At 32.8% G+C, this 27,077-nt stretch overlaps 1 protein-coding gene and 1 pseudogene across 1 annotated transcript; both read left to right on the forward strand.

Moving 5' to 3' along the window:
* Positions 1-2,605: 2,605 nt before the first annotated feature.
* LOC120216142 (8-amino-7-oxononanoate synthase-like) lies at positions 2,606-5,020 on the forward strand. The gene is made up of 10 exons (XM_039213658.1): positions 2,606-2,977; positions 3,047-3,195; positions 3,272-3,379; positions 3,471-3,709; positions 3,800-3,841; positions 3,938-4,025; positions 4,098-4,231; positions 4,310-4,549; positions 4,651-4,719; positions 4,788-5,020. The coding sequence occupies exons 1-10, from the start codon at positions 2,719-2,721 to the stop codon at positions 4,918-4,920; spliced, it is 1,461 nt and encodes a 486-aa protein (XP_039069589.1). The 5' UTR covers positions 2,606-2,718; the 3' UTR covers positions 4,921-5,020.
* Positions 5,021-6,284: 1,264 nt separating this feature from the next.
* On the forward strand, positions 6,285-10,616 carry LOC120216143 (annotated as a pseudogene).
* The last annotated feature ends 16,461 nt before the right edge of the window (positions 10,617-27,077 follow it).

Genomic DNA, 27,077 nt, shown 5'->3' on the forward strand with positions numbered 1-27,077 from the left:
TATTTGTAGAGGACCTGGAAAGTTTCCTACGACATTGATTTCTGCATTGCCTCCTTCTTGTATCACCGGGCATCAATCTGTTGAATGGTCTAGCTCCGTGCATATCCCACATGCTCTTGTTGCTCCAGATTTTCCTGCAACAAGTGAATTAACTACTTTAGTCAATTTGTCTAACTTATTTTCAAGAGAAAATGTACTTATCTCGTGAATCCGTTGGTTGGGGTCACTTGAAAATTGTTGAGAGTTGGCTTCCATTGTTGAACTCAATTCCCTCACTGTTGTTGGGGTCATATTGACTAATGCTCCTCCACTGGAGGCATCTATCATTTTCATTTTCATTGTTAAAAGGCCTTCATAAAAGTATTAAATTAACATTTTCTCACTTAATTCATGTTGCAGACAACGTGTGCAAAGCTTTTTAAACCGTTCCCAATAGTCATAAAGACTTTCTTCGCTCTTTTGCTGAATGGAAAGAATGCTCATTCGTAACTCGCTAGCTTTAGCCGCTGGGAAGAACCTGTGAAGAAATATTCAACTCATGTTAGCCCATGAATTAATTGAATTTGGATGTAAATAAAATAACCAATATTTAGCCAAGTCGACTAAAGAGAAAGGGAAAGTTTTCAATTTAATTTGATCCTCAGTAACTCCCTGTGGTTTCATGCTAGTGCAAACCACGTAGAACTCCAACAAGTGTTTGTGCGGATCTTTAGTGGGAAAGCTGTGGAAGGTGGGAAGAAGATGAATAAGTCTCGTCTTTAATTGAAACGGAGTCCCGCCACTAGGAAAATTAATGCATAATGGCGTCTGAGTGACAGGAGTTGCGACTAGCTCTCAGATCATTTATTCTTCTTCTACCATTGAGATTTGATCTTCGTTGTATGTTCCTGCTTCAGAGTTTATTTTTGGGTTTGATTCTGTTTCAAAACTCTGCTCTTATTCTTCTTGTCTTTTTATTTTTTTTTTCTTGAAGCATTTGTGCATGGATTCTTCGTGCTCGTGCTTTGATCTCCGGGTCTAGATTTGCAAATTCACATGGGTTTCTTATGGTCGTAAATAAAAACTAGAAAAATAAATCAGCACTTGCCGTTAGTCCCCGATAACGACATCAATTTGATAACCGTCATTTTGCTATAAAAAATAATTTTGACTTCTTAATAAATAAAAAGGGAAAGTAGTATAGAGAAGCAGGGTCGATCCAATGGGACTGTAGTATTTCTGATTTAGTAAAACTCTTTCTTGATTTAGAAGAATATAAAATTCCAGATAAAGTTGAAAAGATAAAATAAAGTAATTAATTATAATTTAAAAATAATAAAATATAATAAAAAATAATTTTAAAGATAATAATAAAGATAAAAAGGGGTTTTAAATTATTTAAAGAAATACAAAGAAAAAGATTAAAAATAAATAAAAGAGATAGAGATAAAGAAAACTTATGGTAAAAGCAGTCTAAGACTTCAACTTTGCCTCAAATTCCTCGGATCATCGAAAAAGATCTTTACTTCAAGATTCACGTCGGCTACTACAAGAACAATTCTTCACTACCGACTCAGATTATGTTGTTTCAACAATAACTGATTTCGATCTCAGTTTCCTCTTAGCAAATAATTTTGCTAAGTTTGTTCTCGGAAGTCGAATGTAGTTCAATAAGAAAATCCTTCTTCGAACGTTAATCATAACAACATCCAGACCAACGTTGACTTTTGGTTTTGAAATTCGTTTTGATTTGAAAAGTAAACCCATAAAACAAAGAGAAAAATCCGAAGCGATTTAAGTACCTTACAATTCTCACGTTTGAATTGAGCATTCGCTTTAGTCTTCAGCTTGAAAGAAAATTAGCTAAGCATGACCAAGTCATAGTTAGCATCTTTGAAAACGAAATTCTAAAAGAAAATAAAGAGATATGCAAAAGCTAGAGAGAAAAAGAAAATTAATTTAATTCTGAGAAGTGAGAGATATGTTTCTAGGCTTACCCTAAGAGGGTATTAATAGCCTTCAAATTCCTAAAAACAAACTAAAGATAATTCCTTAAAATAATATCTTAAATCCTAATTAAAACACTTAAAACTATTTAATCTAAAATTTCTAAAACAAAGATAAGATAAAATACTATTTAAAATAATATCCTAAATCCTAATTGAAATACTAACATCTATTTAAACTAAAATACGTAAAAAAAAGATAAAATATAATGTTTAAAATATTATCCTAAAACTTGAGTTCAATCCAAATCTGAATTGCAGAAACGTTCAGCCAATCCATTCGTGTTTCTAGAAAAGTTGACTGAATATTCTAGAAGGTGCTGACGTCATCACCTCGTCGGATGTTTCATGCTCGAATTCATGTCCACTAATCCATCTTTGATTCTGAAAATAAAATAAAATAATTGCAAAATTCTTTCCTTTTAGTTTAATTTCCAGAATCTGGCGTCCTGCACAGAAAGTAAATCAAAACGAACAAATAAGTCACAAAAACCAATGATTAAGAAATAATTTAAAAGTAAAATATTAACTAAATTAAGCACTTATCATGCAACAACGTGGAAAGTAAGATGAAATAAAAAATCAGATTCGATTGATTAGAGTATAGCAATTTGGTAGGGAATTGCAGTATAAATATAAATCGAATAGATGAGGCAAAAGGCAAGCAAAGTTTTTGTTATACAAACTGCAAATTCGCAAGTAGTAAAAGATAATATTTGTGATTCAAACTGAAATGGATTCAACGGGGAAGATGAAGAGCTCGTGGAACATGTACATTGAAGAAGCACTTCCAAAGCTGGAGTCTCGCAATATGTTTACGCCTCTAAGGCCCATGAATATACCCATTGCAGGAGAAGGAGCAGGAGAAGGAGAAGGAGCTCAAACCAAGTTCGATGAAGATGAATATCAAACATACGATGAGATTCAGCCTTGGGATCGACTTGCTGCTCAAATTGAACTCCCACATTCTTTCTTCCAACGATTATTGAATGGTATGTGTTCTAACATTCACGCTTAATTTAATATATGATTTTAGGTACATGTAATGTATGCGCATGCAGGAGTTGAGCTTGTCAGCAAATATGAACTCCAAGAAAATGAAAGAATATGTTCAAACCAGGAGACGGAGTACAAGAAGCTTATTCTATTCGCTGGAAATGATTTCTTGGGTTTGAGTAGGCATCCCACCATTGCAAAAGCAACTGCCAAGGTTTTTTTTAAAGAATTTGGAGTATAATGTTGAAATTCATATCGTACATCAATGAATGATTTTTCAACTTCAACAGGCAGCGGTGGAACAGGGAACTGGTCCAAGGGGATCTCCACTCATCTGTGGATATACCAATTATCACATGGCACTGGAATCCAGCTTGGCGAAGTTAAAGAAGAAAGAGGTATATCATATCATATCACACTACTTTTTCCTATAATTTCTTGAACATTCAAATTCAATGGCTTCATTCATTAGTATATTTGGGATTGTAGGCTTGCCTTCTTTGCACATCAGGCTTTGGAGCCAATATGGCGGTGATGGTTGCAATCGGAAGTATTGTGCCGGTGTTATGTGAAGGAAGGAGGCCAACAAAGGAAGAAAAGGTTTCCGTATTCTCTGATGCACTTAACCATGCCTCCATTGTTGATGGCCTTAAACTCGCTGATCGACTTGGAGGAGTTGAATTATTTATGTATAAACACTGTGACATGTCTCATCTCGATGCACTCCTGTACGTTGTTTTATGTGTTAACATGATTTCTTTGGATCATTAAAATGTTATTACTACTACCATCTAATCTAACAGATGAAAATTTCACAGAACAAACTGTAAAAATACGAGAAAAGTGGTGGTGACTGATAGGTAAGCCGGTCGTTTCTTCTTTCAGTTTTAGTTTATGTTTATCTGTCTTCTGGTACGACGAAACAACATCTTGCTAAATCTATCTTCTATTAACAGCTTGTTCAGTATGGATGGAGATATTGCACCCATGGCTGAGCTGGCTCAGCTTCGCAAGAAGCATGGGTTTTTGTGGGTCCTTGATGATGTAAGTCCTTCCTTATTCAATTATAAGAATCCATTGATTATAACTTTGTGGGTCAATGTTGTACTTTTTCAGGCTCACGGAACATTTGTTTGGGGGAAGAATGGAGGGGGACTAGCTGAGGAATTCAACTGTGAGTACGATGTGGACATATCCATTGGCACATTGAGTAAGGCAGCATCTTCTCTGGGAGGGTTCGTAACTTGCAGGTAATTAATGGCTTTAGCTTATATATATGTTTAAAGTGCATCATACAAGTTTATCATCTCCGAATAATAAATCTACAGCAAAATCTGGAAACAATGGATCCAATCAAGGGGTCGCTCTTTCATATTTTCAACAATTGCACCTGTTCCCTTAGCTGCTGCCTCTTATGCATCGGTGGTGGTTGCAAAGAAAGAAACATGGCGTAGAAGGGAAATCCAGAACCGAATGAAGGAGTTGCAAGCTCTCACTGGAATCCCAGTCAAAAGCCAGATAGTATGCGTCATTATTGGAGATATGATGCAGGCTATTAAAACCAACCAGTTTGTTTTCTTTCTCATTCTCTTATCTCTCACCTCTGTTTCATATCTTCTCTCTTCATTCTACACCTTCCTCTGATATGCCATTGATTATATATACTCAGTGAATTGCTTAAATCCGGTTTCTATTGCGTGGCTGTCGGACCACCAGCAGTCGCTCCGAATACAGCAAGGTCCGAAAACCTTACCACCGCATAAATTATTCACATATATAATCTTTACTTATTTATTTTTCATTCAGGTTACGGTTGACTCTCACTGCTGTACACACATCGGAAGATATAAAAAGGCTTGCTGCAATAATATCAAAGTACGTCAAGTTTCAAGTTCCCAGAAGCAGCAATTGCTCCGATTATATAACACCCAGACTTTAGCTTATGTGTTGTATCGCAAACATGGGCTTCGTATTGTTTTATCACCAAACAAAATAACAATGGTCTTAAACGGCTAGACCTAAGTACTTGAGTTTCTCAAGCTGTTTTGTGTTTGTGTAATGCTTTCCTTGACTTTGTACCTTTCCATACAATGTTTGCTTCAATTACAGCTTCTGCTATTAAGAAATCTTTTATTAGTTTCTTATGTAATCTGCGTACCAGACAACAAAACAAAGGGCTTTTAACAGATTACTAAAAGCTTTCTACAGTCCATTGTTCTCAGTGGCATGATTGTTGAATTATTACCAGCATATTATTTCCGCCTTGGATAATTTTTAGTTAATTGAGTTTTAAGAAGTGTGCTTACCTATGATTTCATGTTAAGTATGTGTTAAGTAATTATGCATGTTAGCTAGCTTATTATGGTCAAATAGATTAAGTTATGTTAGTAGTATGCATGCACATGTTGAATTGGTAAATTTGAATGTTCCTTTCCATTGCAATATCTCAAAATAAATTGACTATGTTTAAACGTGTTTATGCTTGTTTTTGCTTGTATGACTTAGATGCATTGTAGGACTTTCAAATAGGACTCTGACTTCAGAACAGGAAATAGAAGATATTAGTTACTTTGATGAATTTAATATTTATATTAAATTTAGAGTCCTTTTAATATTGTAAATTAAAATATATATTATTTAATTTGAATATTAGTAAGATAATTACTCTTTAAATATGTCAATTTAATAAAGTATGTGTTATCTTTTTAACTTTGAATATTAAAGATAATTATATACTTTTGTATATTTCAAAATAAAATAATATTTATTTAATTTGAATAATAAAATGAGTGTTAATGAATAAGTAATTTTATTTTAAAGGTATAAACTTTTATAAAATTATACTAAAGATTTAAAAATATAAAACAATAAAATTTTAAGAATGCAAGTTATATAAAAATTTGAGATTTTTTTGAAGAATATAATTTCCCCAATATTCCCTGGATTCATCACTGTCCAAAGGTGAGATAAAAGCCAAGTAGATCAAATCAAAGCATTAAAATGGAAATGGACTATTCAAGCAATTGAAGCCACAACAAAGGCATATTTGTCTTGGTATATTTGTACAAATTATCCCACATCGCTTTGATGTAAGCTGGGCACGCTATTTAATATTTTAAATTTAAAATATATTATTATATTTTTAAATTTAGATATTAAAAGATGTTTAGTTGGAGTAAAATACTCTTGAAAATCCCATATAAATACTAAGCAAACCTATTAGGGTTTTCACATCTCAAAATTCAAGAAGTTTTTTTTCTCTTGAAATATATTTTCTCCCATTCTCATAAAATATTCTTTTTCTCCCTTAGTTTTTCGATGATAATCGAAGACAAGGACAGTTTGTGATTTCTACTGTTGTGCTACTGTAGTTGATCATCAAGTTGTTGTATCCTGTAAGACAGACGACCAAGAGATCTCGAGCACTAAGGAGTAATCGAAAATTTGTCTTAAGGAATCTGTGTAGCGACAAGCCTCACCTTATTCCGATCACAAGATCAAATACAATAAGAGTATGTTATTTCCTTTTATAATTCTCTTTTATTTTAAAGTATTTGATTTAATTTTTTTTTAATTTTTCTCAGGTTCATATTTAGTCTCGGATTCACTACAAGAAAATATACCTTTAATGACACATGAACGATGACACACGCTAATTTATGACTTGCAAAATAGGTGTGTCATAAAAAATGTCATGTTTCTTAAAATATGAACGATTTATGGCTTACAATAATGTGTGTCGTATTTAATAGTCATAATCCAAAAAATTTGTAAAAACACGGAGTACAATTTTAATTGTGTGTCATCTGTAAAAGTCGTATTTTAATTCCCCCCCTTTATTTTCATCATTTCCCGCTTCCCTTTGTTGCTCTAGAAAATTAAGCATTCAAACTACAGAAACTAGATGGAGGAAGATCTAGACAGGTGATTTTATGCTCTTCTCCTCAGCATGTTTTAGCTTCTGTGATTTGTAACTTTTATCTGAAGTTTTGTCTCTTTGTTGCTTCCCTTTGTACCTTAGCTTATGTGATTTGTAATCTTCTGGCACCATTCGTTTCAATGGCAGAAATGATGAGAAATGATCAGACTTCACCAGATATTCAGGTCAACACATTTTCTCTCCTGAATTTTCTATTAGTTTCATGCTTTACTTCTTTAAGTTATAATATGTTCTGTCTGGAATTTTTTAGACTGAGCTCTTGCTCTCTTTTTATGAAGCTGCTAAAGGATGCACAAAGGATCTATGTTTTGATGCATTTGTTCCTTGTGATTCTTGTGGTAAGTGGAGTAAAAAGATTGCTTGAATTATGACACATTCAAGAATCTTACAAGCACAAATATAGTAAATTACATGCATTAATGCCCTTGTACTTCGTAATTTATGTTTGTCCAAAATTATTCTGTATTCTTGTTACTAATATTTTATAGCATTATGTTAAATGTATTTCTCTAATCTTTCCATTTTTGGGAAGGATTTCTTCCTCCGGTTTTTATATATGTAGTTTTCTCATGCCTTGTTTATTTCTTAATGCAGATGGGTGTGGCTATCCACCAAATGCCAAAGTTAAAGTTTGTCCAATTTGCAGAGGCAAAGAGACTGTGAGTTTATAAATCCTCCCAAACGGGTTCACTTTTTTGAAGAGAATACATGTTACCTTTTATTTACTATACTTTATTGACTCTTTAACTCTTAACAAGGTTACAATTTCTCCTTTTACATCAACATGCAACACTTGTAACGGATTGGGACGAATAATCAAGGTCTGGTTTCATTTTCAATAAAACCATAATTTTCTTTTACTTGTATATCATATTAACAATTAACATGGTTTTACATATATGATTCAGGAATACTGTATATCATGCCAAGGATCTGGGGTTGTTGAAGGTGTTAAGGAAGTTAAAGTTACAATACCTGCAAGTACATATTAGCTGCTTTTCTTTGACAAAAAACTTTTTCAAGTTCAGAAGATTTGAGACGTAGCTTTGATTTTTAGCAGTTTATATAAAGAAAGGGTTTCATAGGAATTCCTCATATGGTTTATCATATAGCCTTGAGATCAAATTCGTAGCTCTTTTTTTTCTCTCCCCTCCTATGGTTGGTTTTTCAGATCTTAGAGTGTTATTTCTCTCTCTTTTTCAATTTTTTTTTATTTTCCCGTTTCCTTTTCCTAATTTTTTATTGCAATGCTTCGTTAGTAATACAGTTTTAGGTAATTTACCCATCTTTATGAAAGTATTACTTTTAGTTTCTGCATTTTGCATGGATGCATGAAATATCAAACTAGTTCTAGGATGTAACCTTTGTCTGCATAGGTGGCTACTTGACTGTCACAAAGAATATATAGCTTAAGATTGCAGCATTAATTTTATTGACTCCTTTGTATTTTTCTATAAAATGATTAGGTGTGGATTCTGGAGATACAATACGTATACCAGAAGCTGGTAATATTAAGCGATAGGGAAATCAACCTGGTAACTTGTTTATTAGGATAAAGATGTAGTTCCTTCTATTGCCTTGTATATTTAAGAAGCGCATTACTGAAAGTAAGTTATGTGCAACTGTAGATTCATTTATGGTTTTGAAAATTTTTGCTTATCAGTTTTGTTGATCTACTTTTTCTTTGAGCTGGGATACATAATACCTTTTCATGAAACTAGAATATGATCATTTTTGAAACTTGATTTGAGGTTGCCAAATTGGGTAACAGAGAGGTAAAAAACTAATTACTATTTGATGGTCGATTTATATATCATTCTTGCTTCTGAACTTTGCTTTTATAATCTAGGTTACAGATGATCCTGTCTTTTCTAGAGATGGTACAGATGTTTATGTCAATTCTAATATTGGCCTTACTCAGGTAAGAACCTGGGCTATGCAAAATAATTACTGCACTTGACTATGTTCCATATAGTTGGACCAGATCTGATATTTCACCTACATTCAAAATATTTGATGCTGGAATCTTATTTTCTCTTTACTTATATTTGTTCTTTGTTTCCTGATGCCATTTGTCTTACCCTGGTCATTTATTTGGCTTTTATTGTATATTATCCCTTTCAGTGGAGATATCTTCGTTGATTTCTGAGTGTCCAAGCCTGCTTCCTTTTGAATATAGCTTTTCGTTGCCAAATAATCTTATAGATTAGCTAACAGAATCCAAATATTTCTATCTGTAATGAATGTTTGGATCTCTTACAGGCAATTCTTGGTGGTGAAGTTGAGGTGCCTACATTGTCAGGGATGGTTCAAGTGAAAGTAATTCTCTTGGTTTTATGCAACTCTTTTATTTATTTGTGCATTTCACTTTGGTGAGAGTTACTGAAAGGAAAACAAGAAAAGAAAAAAGAAAAAAAAGTGTTTAAATCTTTCTTTATTAGAGGAGGTTGTCTAGTTATACAAATGTAAGTACTAAATCTTTGAATGTCATTGGACATGAGCCGCAGTCTTGTCAAGAGTTGGGCCTGTTAATGTGTAAAACCTGACTTGAATTTGTCATTTGATATAAGATAATTTGACCTTTTCTTTTTGGTCCACTATATAGAGATTCATTTTTCATTTATTAACTTTTAACAATCTACATGTGTCATTGTATTTGGCAAAAACCATTTTGTGCTTTGAAATTATGGTGTTCTCATATACCAAAAGGATGCCAACATGGAGAACTTGTTCTAAGAGGCAAAGTATGTCTAATCAATAATCATTCCCCTACTGTACCACCTCTCTCTATTTCTTTATGTTGCTTGAACATATTTTATTGTGCCATTCTTGCTACCAATGCGCTTTCTTTGTGAGTTCCTGCAGGATTGCCAGAGTATGGTTTTCTACTATATCATGGAGTTCAGTATGTCCGCTTCCGCGTTAATCTGCCAACGTAAGCTTCCTTTAGCTTTTTCCTACTTACGTTATTGGTTGGGTGTTTCTAAATTTATTACTGATGATGTTAAGATATATAGGTATGTTCAGGATAACATTGTACCAAATTAGTCTATATGTTGTAACTTATCAAGTTAGGAACTAGGACGACTTATGTCTCTGAAAGGTTTTCGTTGGCTCTTAACTTGAAGTATGGCTACTGCGTGTTGTTTCTGCAGATCAGAGATTTTGGATTATCAAAGAATGCATATGTAAAATTGGTCATTTTGAAGATGTTTACTGCTTTGGGCATTTACTCAGAAAGTTTTGAGAAGCCTTTCCTGGAGTGTACATCCGAGTTTTATGTAGCTGAAAGAATGAAATACATGCAGTAATCAGATGTTCCAGATTACTTGAAGCATGTAGAGGTACCTCTTCATATTTCACTTTCTCAGTTAGCAGTGATTGTTACTCTGTATTTTGAATTGTGCATGTTTTATCCTTCTAAAAAGAATGTTAAATTTGTCACAATATTCCATATATATGGAATTTGAATGTTTATCCCTCTACAATTTTTGTGTAAGTTTATGTAACTGTTTGTGTGTGTATTGATGAAGAAGAGGTTACATGAAGAAAATGAAAGATGTTTACTTTACATGGATGATATTACAAGAAAACCACTTATAGCAACAGGAGAATGGACACCGCAAAGAATATACAGATGATGACATTGATGATATTCGCAAAGAATGGGTATCTTATGTGGTAAACTTTATTATGCCGTGATATTTTGTATCGACATATGATTACAATATTTTTGATAACTTAATGTGAATATGTTGTATACAAATGGATTGCTTATATATAATATGATATATATTTAGTATTATGAGGCATTAAATGTGATTAAGTTTTATTATTTGTCAATCTACAATATATATATATAAATATATATATATATATATATATATATATATATATATATAATTCACGAAATACAATCACGACACACGAATGTGTGTCATTTTCATTTATGACGGGGCTTCAATGACACGCAATGTAAGTCATAAATGCATGTCATAAATTTATGACACACAAATGTGTGTCATCTTCATTTATGACGGGGGCTTCAATAACGCGCAATGTAAGTTATAAATGCGCGTCATAAATGCATGTCATAAATGCGCATCATAAATTTATGACACACAGTTGCGCGTCATCTTAAATTCATGTTGGTGGCTTCAACGACATGTAAATGTGTGTCATCCATCCACTCCCATAGATGACGGGCAATGCGCGTCATTAAAGGGGTTTTTTCTACTAGTGATTGTTACTTTAGTCAATAATCTTAAGACATATTCTCCTCTTCTACCTTTCTTAATCCAATATAATTAAAAATTGTGGGAAAACGACATAGTAAACAATTTGTTTCGGTATTTATCATGTCGTCTTAACAGGTTTACTGGAATTTCAAGTGGATAAAAATGTGTAACAGAAATTGTCGTGAAATTAACTGCGGTTACTGATTTTGTTTCAGAATATTGATTTTGTCTGATAACAAAACCAAAAATAAACGAGAATTAATTTTCTGCTTATTGGAATTCTTTCTAATTTTATAATTTTTTTTTTTATTTTTATATTTTAAAAGTTTATGTTTTGGTCTCTAAATTGAACATGTTCATTTAGGACCCTAAATGATGTCCGATTGACCTGAAAATTTACATGTTACTAATTAAGGAATACTTAGGAATAGTGATGATCTTAATTTGGCATTTTGACATTGAATTGTTTGGTTTTGTGTAATGATTGTTATACCCTTGACTGCTTGTTGTGACTATCATGCAATGTTCTGAATGTTATGCGATTTTAAGTTCATCATTAATGTCCACTTCCATGTGTTGCATGATGTTTGATTTTAATTTGTACACTTCCACTTAGTGTACATGTTTTAGGCTTTTGTTTTGTTCGACAAGATCAGAACCTAATGTGTTATGAGCTTTAGGGGTATAGTTGGCATGCCAAGAGTCGAGAGTTCTACGTGGTCCTTCGGAATATATATGTAATCCTTTGGAACGTATATGTGGTTCTTCGGGACACATATTTGGTCCTTTGGAATATATATGTGATCCTTTAGGATATCTATGTTGTCCTTCAGGGCATTTCTACGTGGTCCTTCGGGACAAATTCTATATGCCCCTAGTGGGAATTTACACGAGCTGTGGTGATAGCATATGTGCACAACCTCAATGTTCTCACATATCTTTAGTTACAAGAAGTATACATGGGCTAATAAAGAGATAACAACAAATACACTGTATGAGATGTATATGCTTTGTGATATGAAATGTATTACATGAATTATATGTGTTGTGTTTATTGTTTTGTTAAATGAATCATATAATAGTTAAAAATGCTAGGTACAAGAATATATGACTAAAAGATATGAAGGAGTATAATACTGATAAGGAAATGTGGTTAATGATGAAAATGACAACATATGTATATGTATAAATTTGAATATATGAAATGTTATATTGTTTTGTGTGATATCATTGTATGAATTTTTCATGCATTGTTAAGTATTTAGAGTTTCTATTATAAGTTTAAAGGCATCACTAAGTCATCAACTTAGCGTGTGAATGTTTCACACGTAGGTGTTACAATAATGTTTAAATTATTATCCTAAAACTTGAGTTCAATCCAAATCTGAATTGCAGAAACGTGAAGCCAATTCATTCGTGCTTCTAGAAACGTTGACTAGATCTTCTAGAAGGTGCTTACATCATCGCATTGTCGGATGTTTCATGTCTGAATTCAAGCCCACTAATCCAGCTTTGATTCCGATAATAAAAAAATGCATAATTCTTTCGTTTTAGTTCAATTTCCAGAATCTGATGTCCTGCACAGAAAGTGTACACCCCCACCCCGTACCCGACCCGGATACGAATCTGAGGTGTCACATTGACTTTTCAAACTTTGACTCTGGACAAAATTTAAAAAAAAATTAAAACTTCCATTGAAATAAAAGCGATTTATCTACATAAATTGACCAAAATAACCAAAATTGATCAGAGCAAATTCAACTCAATCACTTAGTACATGTCAACTATATTCAAATTAACCAAACACATTTAAATCATCTATTTTCTGATCTGAAAATTTTGTAAGGGAGATTCTGACCTGTTTTGCTCTTCCTCGCTTCTATTATTGTTTATGTAACCTACGTGTGAAACAATCACACGTTATGTCTATGACTTAGTGATGCAATAAACATATAATGTAACTATAACTTGTAATCATGCATGAACTATTACTGCTATCACTCATACCCTTATTCATGTAACAAATCCCTATAACACATATGCAATATATCATTACATGTAAGAACATATATACACGTATTTACTCATCATTTCCATCATTAACCTCATTTCATTATCAATATCATTATTATTTATCCCACTTCGTATATATATATATATATCCTCTTATACCTAGTATTTTACCCCACATTTAACTCATTTAATCATACAATCCACATATAATCATATAAATCATATAATACAATTCATAGCACCAAAAGCATACAAATCATATGTAATATGTTTGTTGTTATTTCTTTATTAGCCCATGTACACATGTGAGAACTATAGATATGTGAGTCTATAGAGGTTGTGCACAAATACTGTCACCACAGCTCGTATAAATGCACCTAAGTGCCGTGTAGAATAACACCGAAGTGCCATATAAAATGTCCCTAAGGACCACGTAGAAAATTCCTTAAGAATCATATACATATACAAAGGATCAAGTATGTGTCTCAAAAGACATCACACATGTTCCAAGGAATACATATATGTCCCGAAGGACCGTGTAGACCCTCGACTCTTGGCATGCCAACTATACCCTAGCTCTCATGACACATAACATGGGTAGTATTATCTATGTCATTTCATATTCCCACATTCATAACACTTATCTCTTATCGCATGTCTGATCTCTTATAATCATGTAATCACATAACTCATGTCATTTCTTGTGAAATCATACATATTATGTAAGACATATCAGACATGTACACACAAATCACCTCCATATAATTCACATGATTTATTATCTCGTAGATTATATCACATTTTCATACAATTTCACAAATCATTGCCATATATGGATATCACATTTGTACTTAATCACATAGATAATGTTATATAACATTAAAATCCCACAATTCCTATTTTGTAGCTTATATATTGTTCTTATATCTTTTTATAACCGTATAAACACCTAGATCATAATTTCCTAATTTATTTAACATAATCATATCATCATTTATATTCATAACCCCTAGCTCATATTTTGTTCTCTTATGCTTACATAGATCCTATAACATATATTGTAGCATACTAACATATATCACTTATATAAATTCATTTATATACAAATTTCTTATATTCTCTTAATTAAAGTTTACATTACTCTTATAACCTTTTCCTATGACTTTATAGATCTTTACCATGAAATTTCTATATCATAGCTCATCTAAGCACATCAATATTTCTCATACAACTTATCTCTCATATGATTATCATTAATTATGTACAGATCTCCTAATTGATATTCTATTTTCATATTGTTCTATACATCAATGCTAGTTAGTTAATCTCACTTTTCATTTAATACTATAAGTAAATTATAATAGTTTCCATAAACTTGACTCATGTAATTTATGTTTTTCTATTATATCTTCATCTAAACATATATTTACATGTTCATGATCACTTAACTTATTTTCTTTCTATGGTTATCACATACAACATTTACTATTATACATGATTCGTGACCTTATAACTTATTCCACATATTCATACATCTCATAAGGTTCACATATAGATACATATGTTGTTTCCATATAACCCATATCATATAAATTCACACCTCATATCATATAATATGAACAAAGCATATGCACATAATACAAACTTAATCATGCTTCTATTCATGAAAACATATAAAATATTGGAAATAGACTTATCGCAAGTCTAATCTCCATATAATAATATGCACAATCTAATAATATTCACTCACCTTGGCCTCACTAAGTTCCAATCCACTTTTATGATTTCCTCTATTTCGATCAATCTTAACTTGATAATCGTTCTGGAACTTTATCTCGATCGATATCTACACAATCATATATTTATACTATCAGTATCCAATCGATATACTATAATCTATCACTTCTTAGACCAAGAGAAAAGCTAATTTCATCTTTTAATGAAGGCATGCATCATTGCACTCTACAGTGTATCGATGCATTCCTTAACGGGTGCATCGATGCACTACCTGTGCATCGGTAAACAAATCCTATTCGATGTTTGTATTTTAAACGGATGCATCGATGCACTCCTTATGCATCGATGCACTATTGGAATTCGATGTTCAATATTTTGAGAGTGCATCGATACACATTCAAGATGCATCGATGCACACAACCCAAAATTTACATTTTAAGCACGAAATCCACTCTCTTTCAGCTTAACTCTTCATCTTTCACCTTCTTTAATATACCTAACTTTCATATACATACTTAAACTCATTTCTACTCCATAATCACTTCTTTAAACTCAAAATTCTATCTTCCATATGAAATCCAAAATCGTACTAAATTTTCTACTTGTTCTAAATCAAATTTTATTACTTCATGTCTCTTAATTAGATTGATGACAAGTCAAATTTAACTTCCAATTCTAGTTAAGAACTCTATTCCAAGATTTCATCCAAGAACCTCAAATCTTTAATCCCTCCTAACTCTATCATACTTTGATTTTAAGATAACGTAAGCTTTCCTTAAGCTTAGTTATCATCTAATAATCAAAACTCAATCTTAAAATCAACAATTAATCCATAAACAAAGAAACTCACATTTGAGCTTGGAGATACGGGAGGAGGAAGAAGAAGAAAGAAAACTCTGGATAATTATCTCATTTCCCACATGGTTCCTTATCTTATAAAAGGAATATAAAAATCTTACTTGTCAATTGACCATTTTACCCTTTAATCCATTCAATAATTACTAAATAACCTTCATCGTATTTCCAATAAATCATTAAACTATTTCATTATTCTACTTTAGTCACCAAATTCTAAAACTTTACAATTTAGTCACTAACCCGGTATTGCGGATGTAACAGAAAGTGAATCAAAACGAACAAATAACCCACAAAAATCAATGATTAAGGAGTAATTTAAAAGCAAAATATTAACTAAATTAAGCACTTATCAAATTATCTCTCACTTATTCAATGCTTGTCCTCAAGCATTCATCAATTGACATATCAAAATTATAAGTTGTCATCTTCAATTCTAATTTATTTCTCAAACTTTCAATCTAATTAAGTCCATGATATTTGCCGAATTAAAGTTACAATCAAGCAAAGACACAACTAAGAAAATTTAAGGTAAGAAAGATATCCCAATTAAATGCCAAATTCAATGAAAGATGACTCAATACCTTACAAAGATTCACACATGTTCGCTCAAAGTGTTTGGGGATAGTGAAATCGCTCAAACTGAAACTAACCAATATATTACCATAGGCTTGGAATCCAATCAAGTGTCCACTACGAAAAATGAACATAATACAATAATCAAGGGGTCTTAAATACGGTGTAATGAGGCTTAGGTTAGGGTAGGGAAAAGGCCAAAAAGAAAGGTTTAAAATGTCAAAACTAGAGATCAAAATATTTAAGAAAAATCCAAGAATTAACATGAAACACAATGAAAGATGAAAGGCAATTGAAACGATCGATTTTTCCTTCTTCTTTTTTTGTTCTCTGTAAATAGTGGACATTTTTTTTTTTTTCCTTTTTTTCTGCTATTCAAAATAGTTAATTTTTCTGCTGTTCGAAACAATGAACAATTGTTTTTCAACTTATTTTCGTAACAGTGATTTTTTTTTCATTTTTTTCGTAGAACAAGATTGATACAAGATCTCAAGTCTCGGCAAGGGTGTGAAAAGAGAGGAAAATAAAAAGAAAGACTTCGGGTTTAATTATGAGGTGTAAAACAAAGAAAGAGAAATAAGCTCAAATATGGTTCACTAGTGGATATATAAACAGGTAGGCTTTTTGGGAAAAATGGGTTTATCTTAGTTGCCCCTATCACATTAAAACATTATGTTCAACACGTAGTCTCGATATACATTGTGATTACAAGTTCTAGAACATCCTAATTAGTTTGACACAAACAAGTCAAACAATGAGCAAGAAAGAAACTGTATGCTCGTTAGACTCAAATCTCACATGAAACGTTTATATGCAATGAGTCAAGTTCATCTCTATCTACAAAAGCATGAAATATCAATACTCAACAAAAAAATCACCAACTATACCAATCACTAATCATGCAAATTAAATTCGATCAAAACATGATCATAATCCAAAAGGAAGCAAGAGTATAAAGCAAAGTTTAAGACTAGAAACCAACAATCCCAACATATCAACATTAGAATAACTCAATTTCAAACAATTAAACGAGTCAAGGAAAAATTTGACGACATGCTTATTCTTCCCCCCTCACTTAATTCGTTTTATCCCAAAATGTATATCGAATTGAAAAACAAAGAAATAGAAAAGGAATACTCTTCAATCTAGTGGCGACCGCGATGACGTCCGCATCGTGATGAGCCCGGGATAAGGTAAGAAAGAACCTCGACAAGGTTGGCTTCAATAGTGTCAAGGCGACCAGACACACCTTGCATCTCAGCTCGCATATCCGGTTGGGAACTGGCTGCCGGAGGTGGTTCAATCTGCCTCATGTACACGCGTCCATTACGTGGTGTAATGGTGTCGGGAGGTACAATGTAGGGGCAGAGGGAGTGCCTACGAGAAGTCCCATTGAATCCCAATACCTAGCATCAAGTGGATCCATAGAAAAAGCATGAGTAAAATTTGCAGTATCAAAGGTCAATGGAAACAAACGAGATGCTAAATGTAATATATAGTCCAAGAATCAAGGGTCGATTGGTTCATACAACTCACACCAATGCTCGAGCAAACCAATATCCTAAGTTTACCTTTGTTCCGGTTTGCATACACCATAAGAAAAATAATTCAACATTAGATGTATCATTACGACCGAAATAGTTGTTGGCAAGGAACATGTGTATGTAACGGAGAGCGGGGTCGTGAATATGCCACGCTTTTATAATGCGTGCATCGAATTGAGTGCATAATTTGTAAGTGCCTCATAAGCTTTATCAATGTCAAAATCTTGTGGAATCTCACACAAAAGATATCAGATAATCATGGTCCGTGACATTGGTCACGAACCCCATAGAGAAGTTGAAATCATTTAATGACATCCTAAAATATTGTCCTAGCAGCCGAAAAGTAATAACATCAGGTGTATTCATAGATATGACAGGACGCTGTAGAAAAACAAAAGAAGTATAGAATTCGAACACCAATTCATAGTGAATATCAAATCTAATATTCGAATAAGGAGTCCAACCAATAGCATCAAAATAGCGCATCACAACATCACGTAAGTGTAAAGTGTCGAGTGTACGTGATGGAATATACTTACACACTTGAAACCTACGGTTACGAATGCTATCGAAACTCCTTACGTCATCACCATCAAAATCGAGATATCCTTGCAACAACTCCTCGGTGGCACCGAATATGTTCGGAACCTTCTATTCCTTTCATCGAAAGGATCGAACATTTCATCTAGTGGCCCTTCGGTTTCATCCGAGCCATCTTCAAAAGATATAGGTTGTGGCTGCCCAGACGAGCAGCGTAGTGGAGAAGGAGCGGGTCCATATGAGGATGCGGGACTCAATTGTGGTGGTACACCACCCGGAAAATTGAATCCATTCCTAAAAATCTTCAGAATAGCCAAAAACAGGGTGCCACATTAGTAACGGTTCAATATAGACAGGTTTAGAATTTACCTCGGGTTGTTCAAGTGTAGAAAACGGAAGAGACTCGACATTCGGCATTGAAAGTGTTCCCGAACCCGACGGCAAGGAGTAAAACGTTGGGGTCGTCGGTGATAAAGGATTGGACGGTCGTGCAATGCTCGGTCCGGCAGCGTAACGGTGGAATGAGGAACGACCGAATGATGGAGGGAAGGCGGCAGTCTTGGGTGCACGTGTTGCCGTTCTCGGTGGTGATCTTTGTTGCCTTCGTGCACCATTGATTATATGTACTCAGTGAATTGCTTAAATTCGGCTTCTATTGCGTGACTGTCGGACCACCAGCAGTCGCTCTGAATACAGCAAGGTCCGACTTACAACCGCATAAATTATTCACATATATAATCTTATTTATTTTTCATTCAGGTTACGGTTGACTCTCACTGCTGTACACACATCGGAAGATATAAAAAGGCTTGTTGCAATAATATCAAAGTACGTCAAGTTTCAAGTTCCCAGCAGCAGTGATTGCTCCGATTATATAAGTCCCAGACTTTAGCTTACGTGTTGTATCGTAAACATGGGCTTCGTATTGTTTTATCACCAAACAAAATAACAATGGTCTTAAACGGCTAGACCTAAGTACTTGAGTTTCTCAAACTGCTTTGTGTTTGTGTAATGCTTTCCTTGAGTTTGTACCTTTCCATACAATGATTGCTTCAATTACAGCTTCTGCTATTAAGAAATCTTTTATTAGTTTCTTATGTAATATCAGACAACAAAACAAAGGGCTTCTAACAGATTACTAAAAGATTTCTACTGTCCATTGTTCTCAGTGGCATGATTGTTTAATTATTACCAGCATATTATTTCCGCCTTGGATAATTTTTAGTTAATTGAATTTTAAGAAGTGTGCTTGCCTATGATTTCATGATAAGTATGTGTTAAGTAATTATGCATGTTAGCTAGCTTATTATGGTCAAATAGATTAAGTTATGTTAGTAGTATGCATGCACATGTTGAATTGGTAAATTTGAATGTTCCTTTTCCATTGAAATATCTCAAAATAAATTGACTATGTTTAAAAGTGTTTATGCATGTTTTTGCTTGTATGATTTAGATGCATTGTAGGACTTTCAAATGGGACTCTGACTTCAGAACAGGAAATAGAAGATATTAGTTACTTTGATGAATTTAATATTTATATTAAATTTAGAGTCCTTTTAATATTGTAAATTAAAATATATTATTTAATTTGAATATTAGTAGGATAATTACTCTTTGAGTATGTCAATTTAAAAAAGTATGTGTTATCTTTTTTAACATTGAATATTAAAGATAATTATATACTTTTGTATATTTCAAATTAAAATAATATTTATTTAATTTGAATAATAAAAGGAGTGTTAATGAATAAGTAATTATTTTATGTTAAAGTTATAAACTTTTATAAAATTATACTAAAGATTTAAAAATATAAAACAATAAAATTTTAAGAATGCAAGTTATATAAAAATTTGAGATTTTTTTGAAGAATATAATTTCCCCAATATTCCCTGGATTCATCACTGTCCAAAGGTGAGATAAAAGCCAAGTAGATCAAATCAAAGCATTAAAATGGAAATGGACTATTCAAGCAATTGAAGCCACAAAGGCATATTTGTTTTGGTATATTTGTACAAATTATCCCACATCGCTTTGATGTAAGCTGGGCACGCTATTTAATATTTTAAATTTAAAATATATTATTATATGTTTAAATTCAGATATTAAAAGATGTTTAGTTAGAGTAAAACACTCTTGAAAATCCCCTATAAATACTAAGCAAATCTATTAGGTTTTTCACATCTCAAAATTCAAGTAGGTTTTTTCTCTTGAAAAATATTTTCTCCCATTCTCATAAAATATTCTTTTTCTCGCTTAGTTTTTTGATGATAATTGAAGACAATGAAAGTTTGTGATCTCTACTATTGTGCTACTGTAGCTGATCATCAAGTTGTTGTATCCTGTAAGACAGATGACCAAGAGATCTCGAGCACTAAGGAGTGGTCGAAAATTTGTCTTAAGGAATCTGTGTAGCGACAGGCCTCACCTTATTCCGATTACAAGATCAAATACAATAAGAGTATGTTATTTCCTTTTATAATTCTCTTTTATTTTAAAGTATTTGATTTATTTTTTTTAAAATTTTTCTCATGTTCCAATATGGTCTTGGATTGTTACTTTGGTCAACAATCTTAAGACATATTCTCCTCTTCTACCTTACTTAATCCAATATAATTAGAAATTGTGGGAAAACGACATAGTAAACAATTTGTTTCGGTATTTATCATGAAGTCTTAACGGGTTTACGAGGATTTCAAGTGGATAAATATGTGTAACAGAAATTCTCGTGAAATTAACTGCGGTTACTGAATTTGTTTCAGAATATTGATTTTGTCTGATAACAAAACCTACAATAAACGAGAATTAATTTCCTGCTTATTGGAATTCTTTCTAATTTTATATTTTTTTGTTTATTTTTATATTTTAAAAGTTTATGTTTTGGTCTCTAAACTGAGCATGTTCAATTAGGTCCCTAAATGATGTCCGATTGACCTGAAAATTTACATGTTACTAATTAAGGAATACTAAGGAATAGTGGTAATCTTAATTTGGCATTTTGACATTGAATTGTTTGGTTTTGTGTAATGATTGTTATACCCCTGACTGCCTGTTGCGACTACCATGCAATGTTCTGAATGTTATGCGATTTTAAGTTCAGCATTAATATCCACTGCCATGTGTTGCACGATGTTTGTTTTTAATTTGTACGCTTCCACATAGTGTGCATGTTTTAAGCTTTTGTTTTGTCCGTCAAGATCGGAACCTAATGTGTTATGAGAACTAGGGGTATAGTTGGCATGCCAAGAGTTGAAGGTTCTACGTGGTCCTTCGGGATATATATATAATCCTTTGGAACATATATGTGGTTCTTTGGGACACATATTTGGTCCTTTGGAATATATATGTGATCCTTAAGGAGTGGTCCTTTGGGACATCTATGTGGTCCTTCGGGGTATTTCTACGTGGTCTTTCGAGACAAATTCTATATGCCCCTAGTGGGAATTTACACGAGCTGTGTTGAAAGCATATGTGCACAACCTCAATGTACTCACATATCTTTAGTTACAAGAAGTATACATGGGCTAATAAAGAGATAACAACAAATACACTGTATGAGATGTATATGCTTTGTGATATGAAATGTATTACAAGAATTATATGATGTTGTGTGTATTGTTTTGTTAAATGAATCATATGATATTTAAGAATGTTAGGCACAATAATATATGACTAAAAGATATGAATGAGTATAATACTGATAAGGAAACGAGGTTAATGATGAAAATGACAAGATATATATATGTATACATTTGACTATATGAAATATTATATTGTTTTGTGTGATATCATTGTATGAAATTTTCATGCATTGTTAAGTATTTAGAGTTTCTATTATAAGTTTAAATGCCTCATTAAGTCATCGACTTAGCGTGTGAATGTTTCACACTTAGGTTCCGAGAAGATTAAGAAGCTGCGAGGGTTATGACAGGCCATCTTCTCCTTTCCGAAGATCAGATCAAAAAAGTAATGATTTGTATGTATTTGATTTTAATGAGCACAGTTGGCATGTAATTAAAGATTTAGTTGAAAATGCGCTGATCGGTTTTGTAAAACCATATGATTGCAATTAATTAAAAATGTTTATTTTCTTGAAATGTGATATTTAATTTTCTTACTAATTTGAAAAAGGAAATGTTTTAAAAAGTCAATGTGACACCTCGGACTCATATCTAGGTCGGGTACAGGTTGGAGGTGTTACAATAATGTTTAAAATATTATCCTAAAACTTGAGTTCAATCCAAATCTGAATTGCAGAAACATGAAGCCAATTCATTCGTTCTTCTAGAAACGCTGACTGGATCTTCTAGAAGGTGTTGACATCATCGCATCGTCGGATGTTTCATGTCTGAATTCATGCCCACTAATCCAACTTTGATTTCGATAATAAAAAAATTTGCATAATTCTTTCATTTTAGTTCAATTTCTAGAATCTGATGTCCTACACAGAAAGTGAATCAAAATGAACAAATAAGCCACAAAAATAATTGATTAAGGAATAATTTAAAAGAAAAATATTAACTAAATTAAGCACTCATCAAATTCTCCCTCACTTATTCAATGCTTGTCCTCAAGCATTCATCAATTGACATATCAAAATCATAAGTTGTCATCTTCAATTTTAATTAATTTCTCAAACTTCCAATCGAACTAAGTCCATGATATTTGCTGAATTAAAGTTACAATCAAGCAAAGACACAACTAAGAAAATTTAAGGTAAGCAAGACATCCCAATTAATTGCCAACTTCAATGAAACATGACTCAATACCTTACAAAGATTCACACATGTCTTCTCAAAGTGTTTGGGGTTAGTGAAATCGCTCAAACCGAAACTAACCAAAATATTACCATTGGCTTAGAATCCAATAAAGTCTCCACTACGAAAAATGAACATAATGCAATAATCAAGGGGTCTTAAACAAGGTGTAATGGGGCTTAGGTTAGAGTAGGAAAAAGGCCAAAAAGAAAGGTTTAAAATGTCAAAACAAGAGAACAAAATATTTAAGAAAAATCCAGGAATTAACATGAAACACAATGAAAGATGAAAGGCAATTGAAACGATTGATTTTTCTTTCTTCTTCTTTTTCTCTGTAAATAATGGACTTTTTTTTTCTTTTTTTCTGCTGTTTGAAATAGTTAATTTTTTCTTTTGTTTGAAACAATGAACAATTTTTTTCAACTTTTTTTCATACCAATGATTTTTTTTTTCATTTTTTCGTGGAACAAGATTGATACAAGATCTCAAGTCTCGGCATGGGTGTGAAAAGAGAGGAAAATAAAAAGAAATGCTTCAGGTTTAATTATGAGGTGTAAAACAAAGAGAAATAGGCTCAAATGTGGTTCACTAGTGGATATATAAACGTGTAGGCTTTTTGGGAAAAATGGGTTTATCCTAGTTGCCCCTATCACATTAGAAACATTACGTTCAACATGTAGTCTCGATATGCATTATGATTACAAGTTCTAGAACATCCTAATTAGTTCGACACAAACAAGTCAAACAATGTGCAAGAAAGATAATGTATGCTTGTTAGATTCAAAACTCACAAGAAAAGTTTATATGCACTGAGTCAAGTTCATCTCTATCGACAAAAGCATGAAATATCAATACTCAACAAAAAATTCACTAGCTATACTAATCACCAATCATGCAAATTAAATTCGATTAAAACATGATCACAATCCAAAAGGAAGCAAGAGTATAAAGTGAAGTTCAAGACTAGAAACCAACGATCCCAACACGTCAACATTAGAATAACTCAATTTCAAACAATTAAACGAGTCAAGGAAAAATTTGTCGACATGCTTATTCTTCCCCCCTCACTTAATCCGTTTTGTCCCAAAATATATATCGAATTGAAAAACAAAGAAAGGGAAAAGGAATACTCCCCAATCTAGTGGCGACCGCGGCCATGGCCACGTCGAGACGAGCCCGAGAGAAGGTAAGAAAGAACCTCGACAATGTTGGCTTCAATAGTGTCAAGGCGACCAGACACGCCTTGCATCTCAGCTCGCATATCTGGTTGGGAACTGGCTACCGGAGGTGGTTCAATCTACCTCATGTACACGCGTCCATTACGTGGTGTAATGGTGTCGGGAGGTACAATGTAGGGGCAGTGGGAGTGCCTGCGAGAATTCCCATTGAATCCAAACACCTAGCATCAAGTGGATCCATAGAAAAAGCATGAGTAAAAGTTGCAGTATCAAAGGTCAATGGAAACAAACTAGATGTTAAATGTGTAATATAAAGTCCAAGAATCAAGGGTCGTTCGGTTCATACAACTCGCGTGAATGCTCGAGCAAACCAATATCCTAAGTTTACCTTCGTTCCGGTTTGCATACACCATAAGAAAAATAATTCAACATTACTCAAACAAGATGTAGTATATTTACGATTGAAATTGTTGTTGGAAAGGAACCGGTGTATGTAACGAAGAGCGGGGTCGTGAATATGTCACGCTTTTGTAATGCGTGCATCGAATTGAGTACTTAATTTGTAAGTGCCTCATAAGCCTTATCAGTGTCAAAATCTTGTGGAATCTCACACAAAGTTGTCAGATAATCATCATCCGTGACATTGGTCACGAACCCATAGAGAAGTTGAAATCATTTAATGACATCCTGAAATATTGTCCTAGAAGTCGAAAAGTAATAACATCGGGTGTATCCATAGATATGACACGACGTTGTAGAAAAACAAAAGAAGTATAGAATTCGAAGACCAATTCATAGTAAGTAGCATATTTAATATTCGAATAAGGAGTCCAACCAATAGCATCAAAATAGCGCATCACAATCTGGTGCCTTCGGTTTCATCCGAGCCATCTTCAAAAGATGTAGGTTGCGGCTGCCCAGACGAGCGGCGTGGTGGAGTTTGCGCGGGTCCATACGAGGGTGCCACATTAGTAACGGTTCAATATCGACAGGTTCAGAATTTACCTCAGGTTATTCAAGTGTAGAAAATGGCAGAGACTCGATATTCGGCATTGATCATGTTCCTGAACCCGATGGCATGGAGTAAAAAGTTGGGGTCATCGGTGATGAAGGATTGGACGGTCGAAATGTGCTCGGTCCTAGGGGTGTTCAAATTTTTGAACTAATTCGGTTAACCGACCGAACCGAATTATGTCGGTTAATTCGGTCGATCACCGAATTAGTTCGGTCGGTTAACGATTAAGAATATTTTTAGAATTCGGTTAACGGTTAATTCGGTTCGAAATCGGTTAATTAACCGAAATTAAATTTTAAATATTAAATATATTATATATAACATATGGGCTCAGCCCAAACCATTTAAAACTCAATTAATAATTTAAGCTCCAATAAATTTAAACCTAAATCAATATTAATTAATTAAAAAATTTATATAAAATTTTTATTTTATAATTATATTTTATTTAAATTAATTGTAAACTATTTTTTTGAATTAAATATATTATATATAACATATGGGCTTAGCCCAAACCATTTAAAACCCAATTAATAATTTAAGATTCAATAACTTTTAAACTTAAATCAATATTAATTAATTAAAAACTTAAAAAAAGTTTATTTTATAATTATATATTATTTAAATTAATTAGAAACTGTTTTTTTGAATTAAAAATATTTAATTTTTATATAAATTAGAAAATTTTAAAAATTTTCGGTTAATTCAAAAAATTTATTCGGTTCGGTTAATATTTCCGAAAAAAAGTTCGGTTCAGTTAACGGTTAAAGAAAAAAAGTTTAGTTAATTCGGTTAATGACAATTCGATTCGGTCGGCCACCAAATTAACCGAAATGAAACTACTCGGTCCACCATTGATTATATGTACTCAGTGAATTGCTTAAATTCGGCTTCTATTGCGTGACTGTCGGACCACCAGCAGTCGCTCTGAATACAGCAAGGTCCGACTTACAACCGCATAAATTATTCACATATATAATCTTATTTATTTTTCATTCAGGTTACGGTTGACTCTCACTGCTGTACACACATCGGAAGATATAAAAAGGCTTGTTGCAATAATATCAAAGTACGTCAAGTTTCAAGTTCCCAGCAGCAGTGATTGCTCCGATTATATAAGTCCCAGACTTTAGCTTATGTGTTGTATCGTAAACATGGGCTTCGTATTGTTTTATCACCAAACAAAATAACAATGGTCTTAAACGGCTAGACCTAAGTACTTGAGTTTCTCAAACTGCTTTGTGTTTGTGTAATGCTTTCCTTGAGTTTGTACCTTTCCATACAATGATTGCTTCAATTACAGCTTCTGCTATTAAGAAATCTTTAATTAGTTTCTTATATAATATCAGACAACAAAACAAAGGGCTTTAAACAGATTACTAAAAGATTTCTACAGTCCATTGTTCTCAGTGGCATGGTTGTTTAATTATTACCAGAATATTATTTCCGCCTTGGATAATTTTTAGTTAATTGAATTTTAAGAAGTGTGATTGCCTATGATTTCATGTTAAGCATGTTTTTGCTTGTATGACTTAGATGCATTGTAGGACTTTCAAATGGGACTCTGACTTAAGAACAGGAAATAGAAGATATTAGTTACTTTGATGAATTTAATATTTATATTAAATTTAGAGTCCTTTTAATATTGTAAATTAAAATATATTATTTAATTTGAATATTAGTAGGATAATTATTCTTTGAATATG

The sequence above is a fragment of the Hibiscus syriacus genome, unplaced genomic scaffold (assembly GCF_006381635.1).
Source record: "Hibiscus syriacus cultivar Baekdansim isolate YM2019G1 unplaced genomic scaffold, ASM638163v2 tig00110156_pilon, whole genome shotgun sequence".
Classification (NCBI taxonomy): Eukaryota; Viridiplantae; Streptophyta; class Magnoliopsida; order Malvales; family Malvaceae; genus Hibiscus; species Hibiscus syriacus.

Coding starts and splice junctions, on each gene's coding strand:
- LOC120216142 (XM_039213658.1), top strand. CDS start 2,719: ATGGATTCAACGGGGAAGATGAAGAGCTCGTGGAACATGTACATTGAA. Junction 4,232..4,309: donor GGAGGGTTCGTAACTTGCAG/GTAATTAATGGC, acceptor ATAAATCTACAG/CAAAATCTGGAAACAATGGA. Junction 4,550..4,650: donor CAGGCTATTAAAACCAACCA/GTTTGTTTTCTT, acceptor ATATATACTCAG/TGAATTGCTTAAATCCGGTT.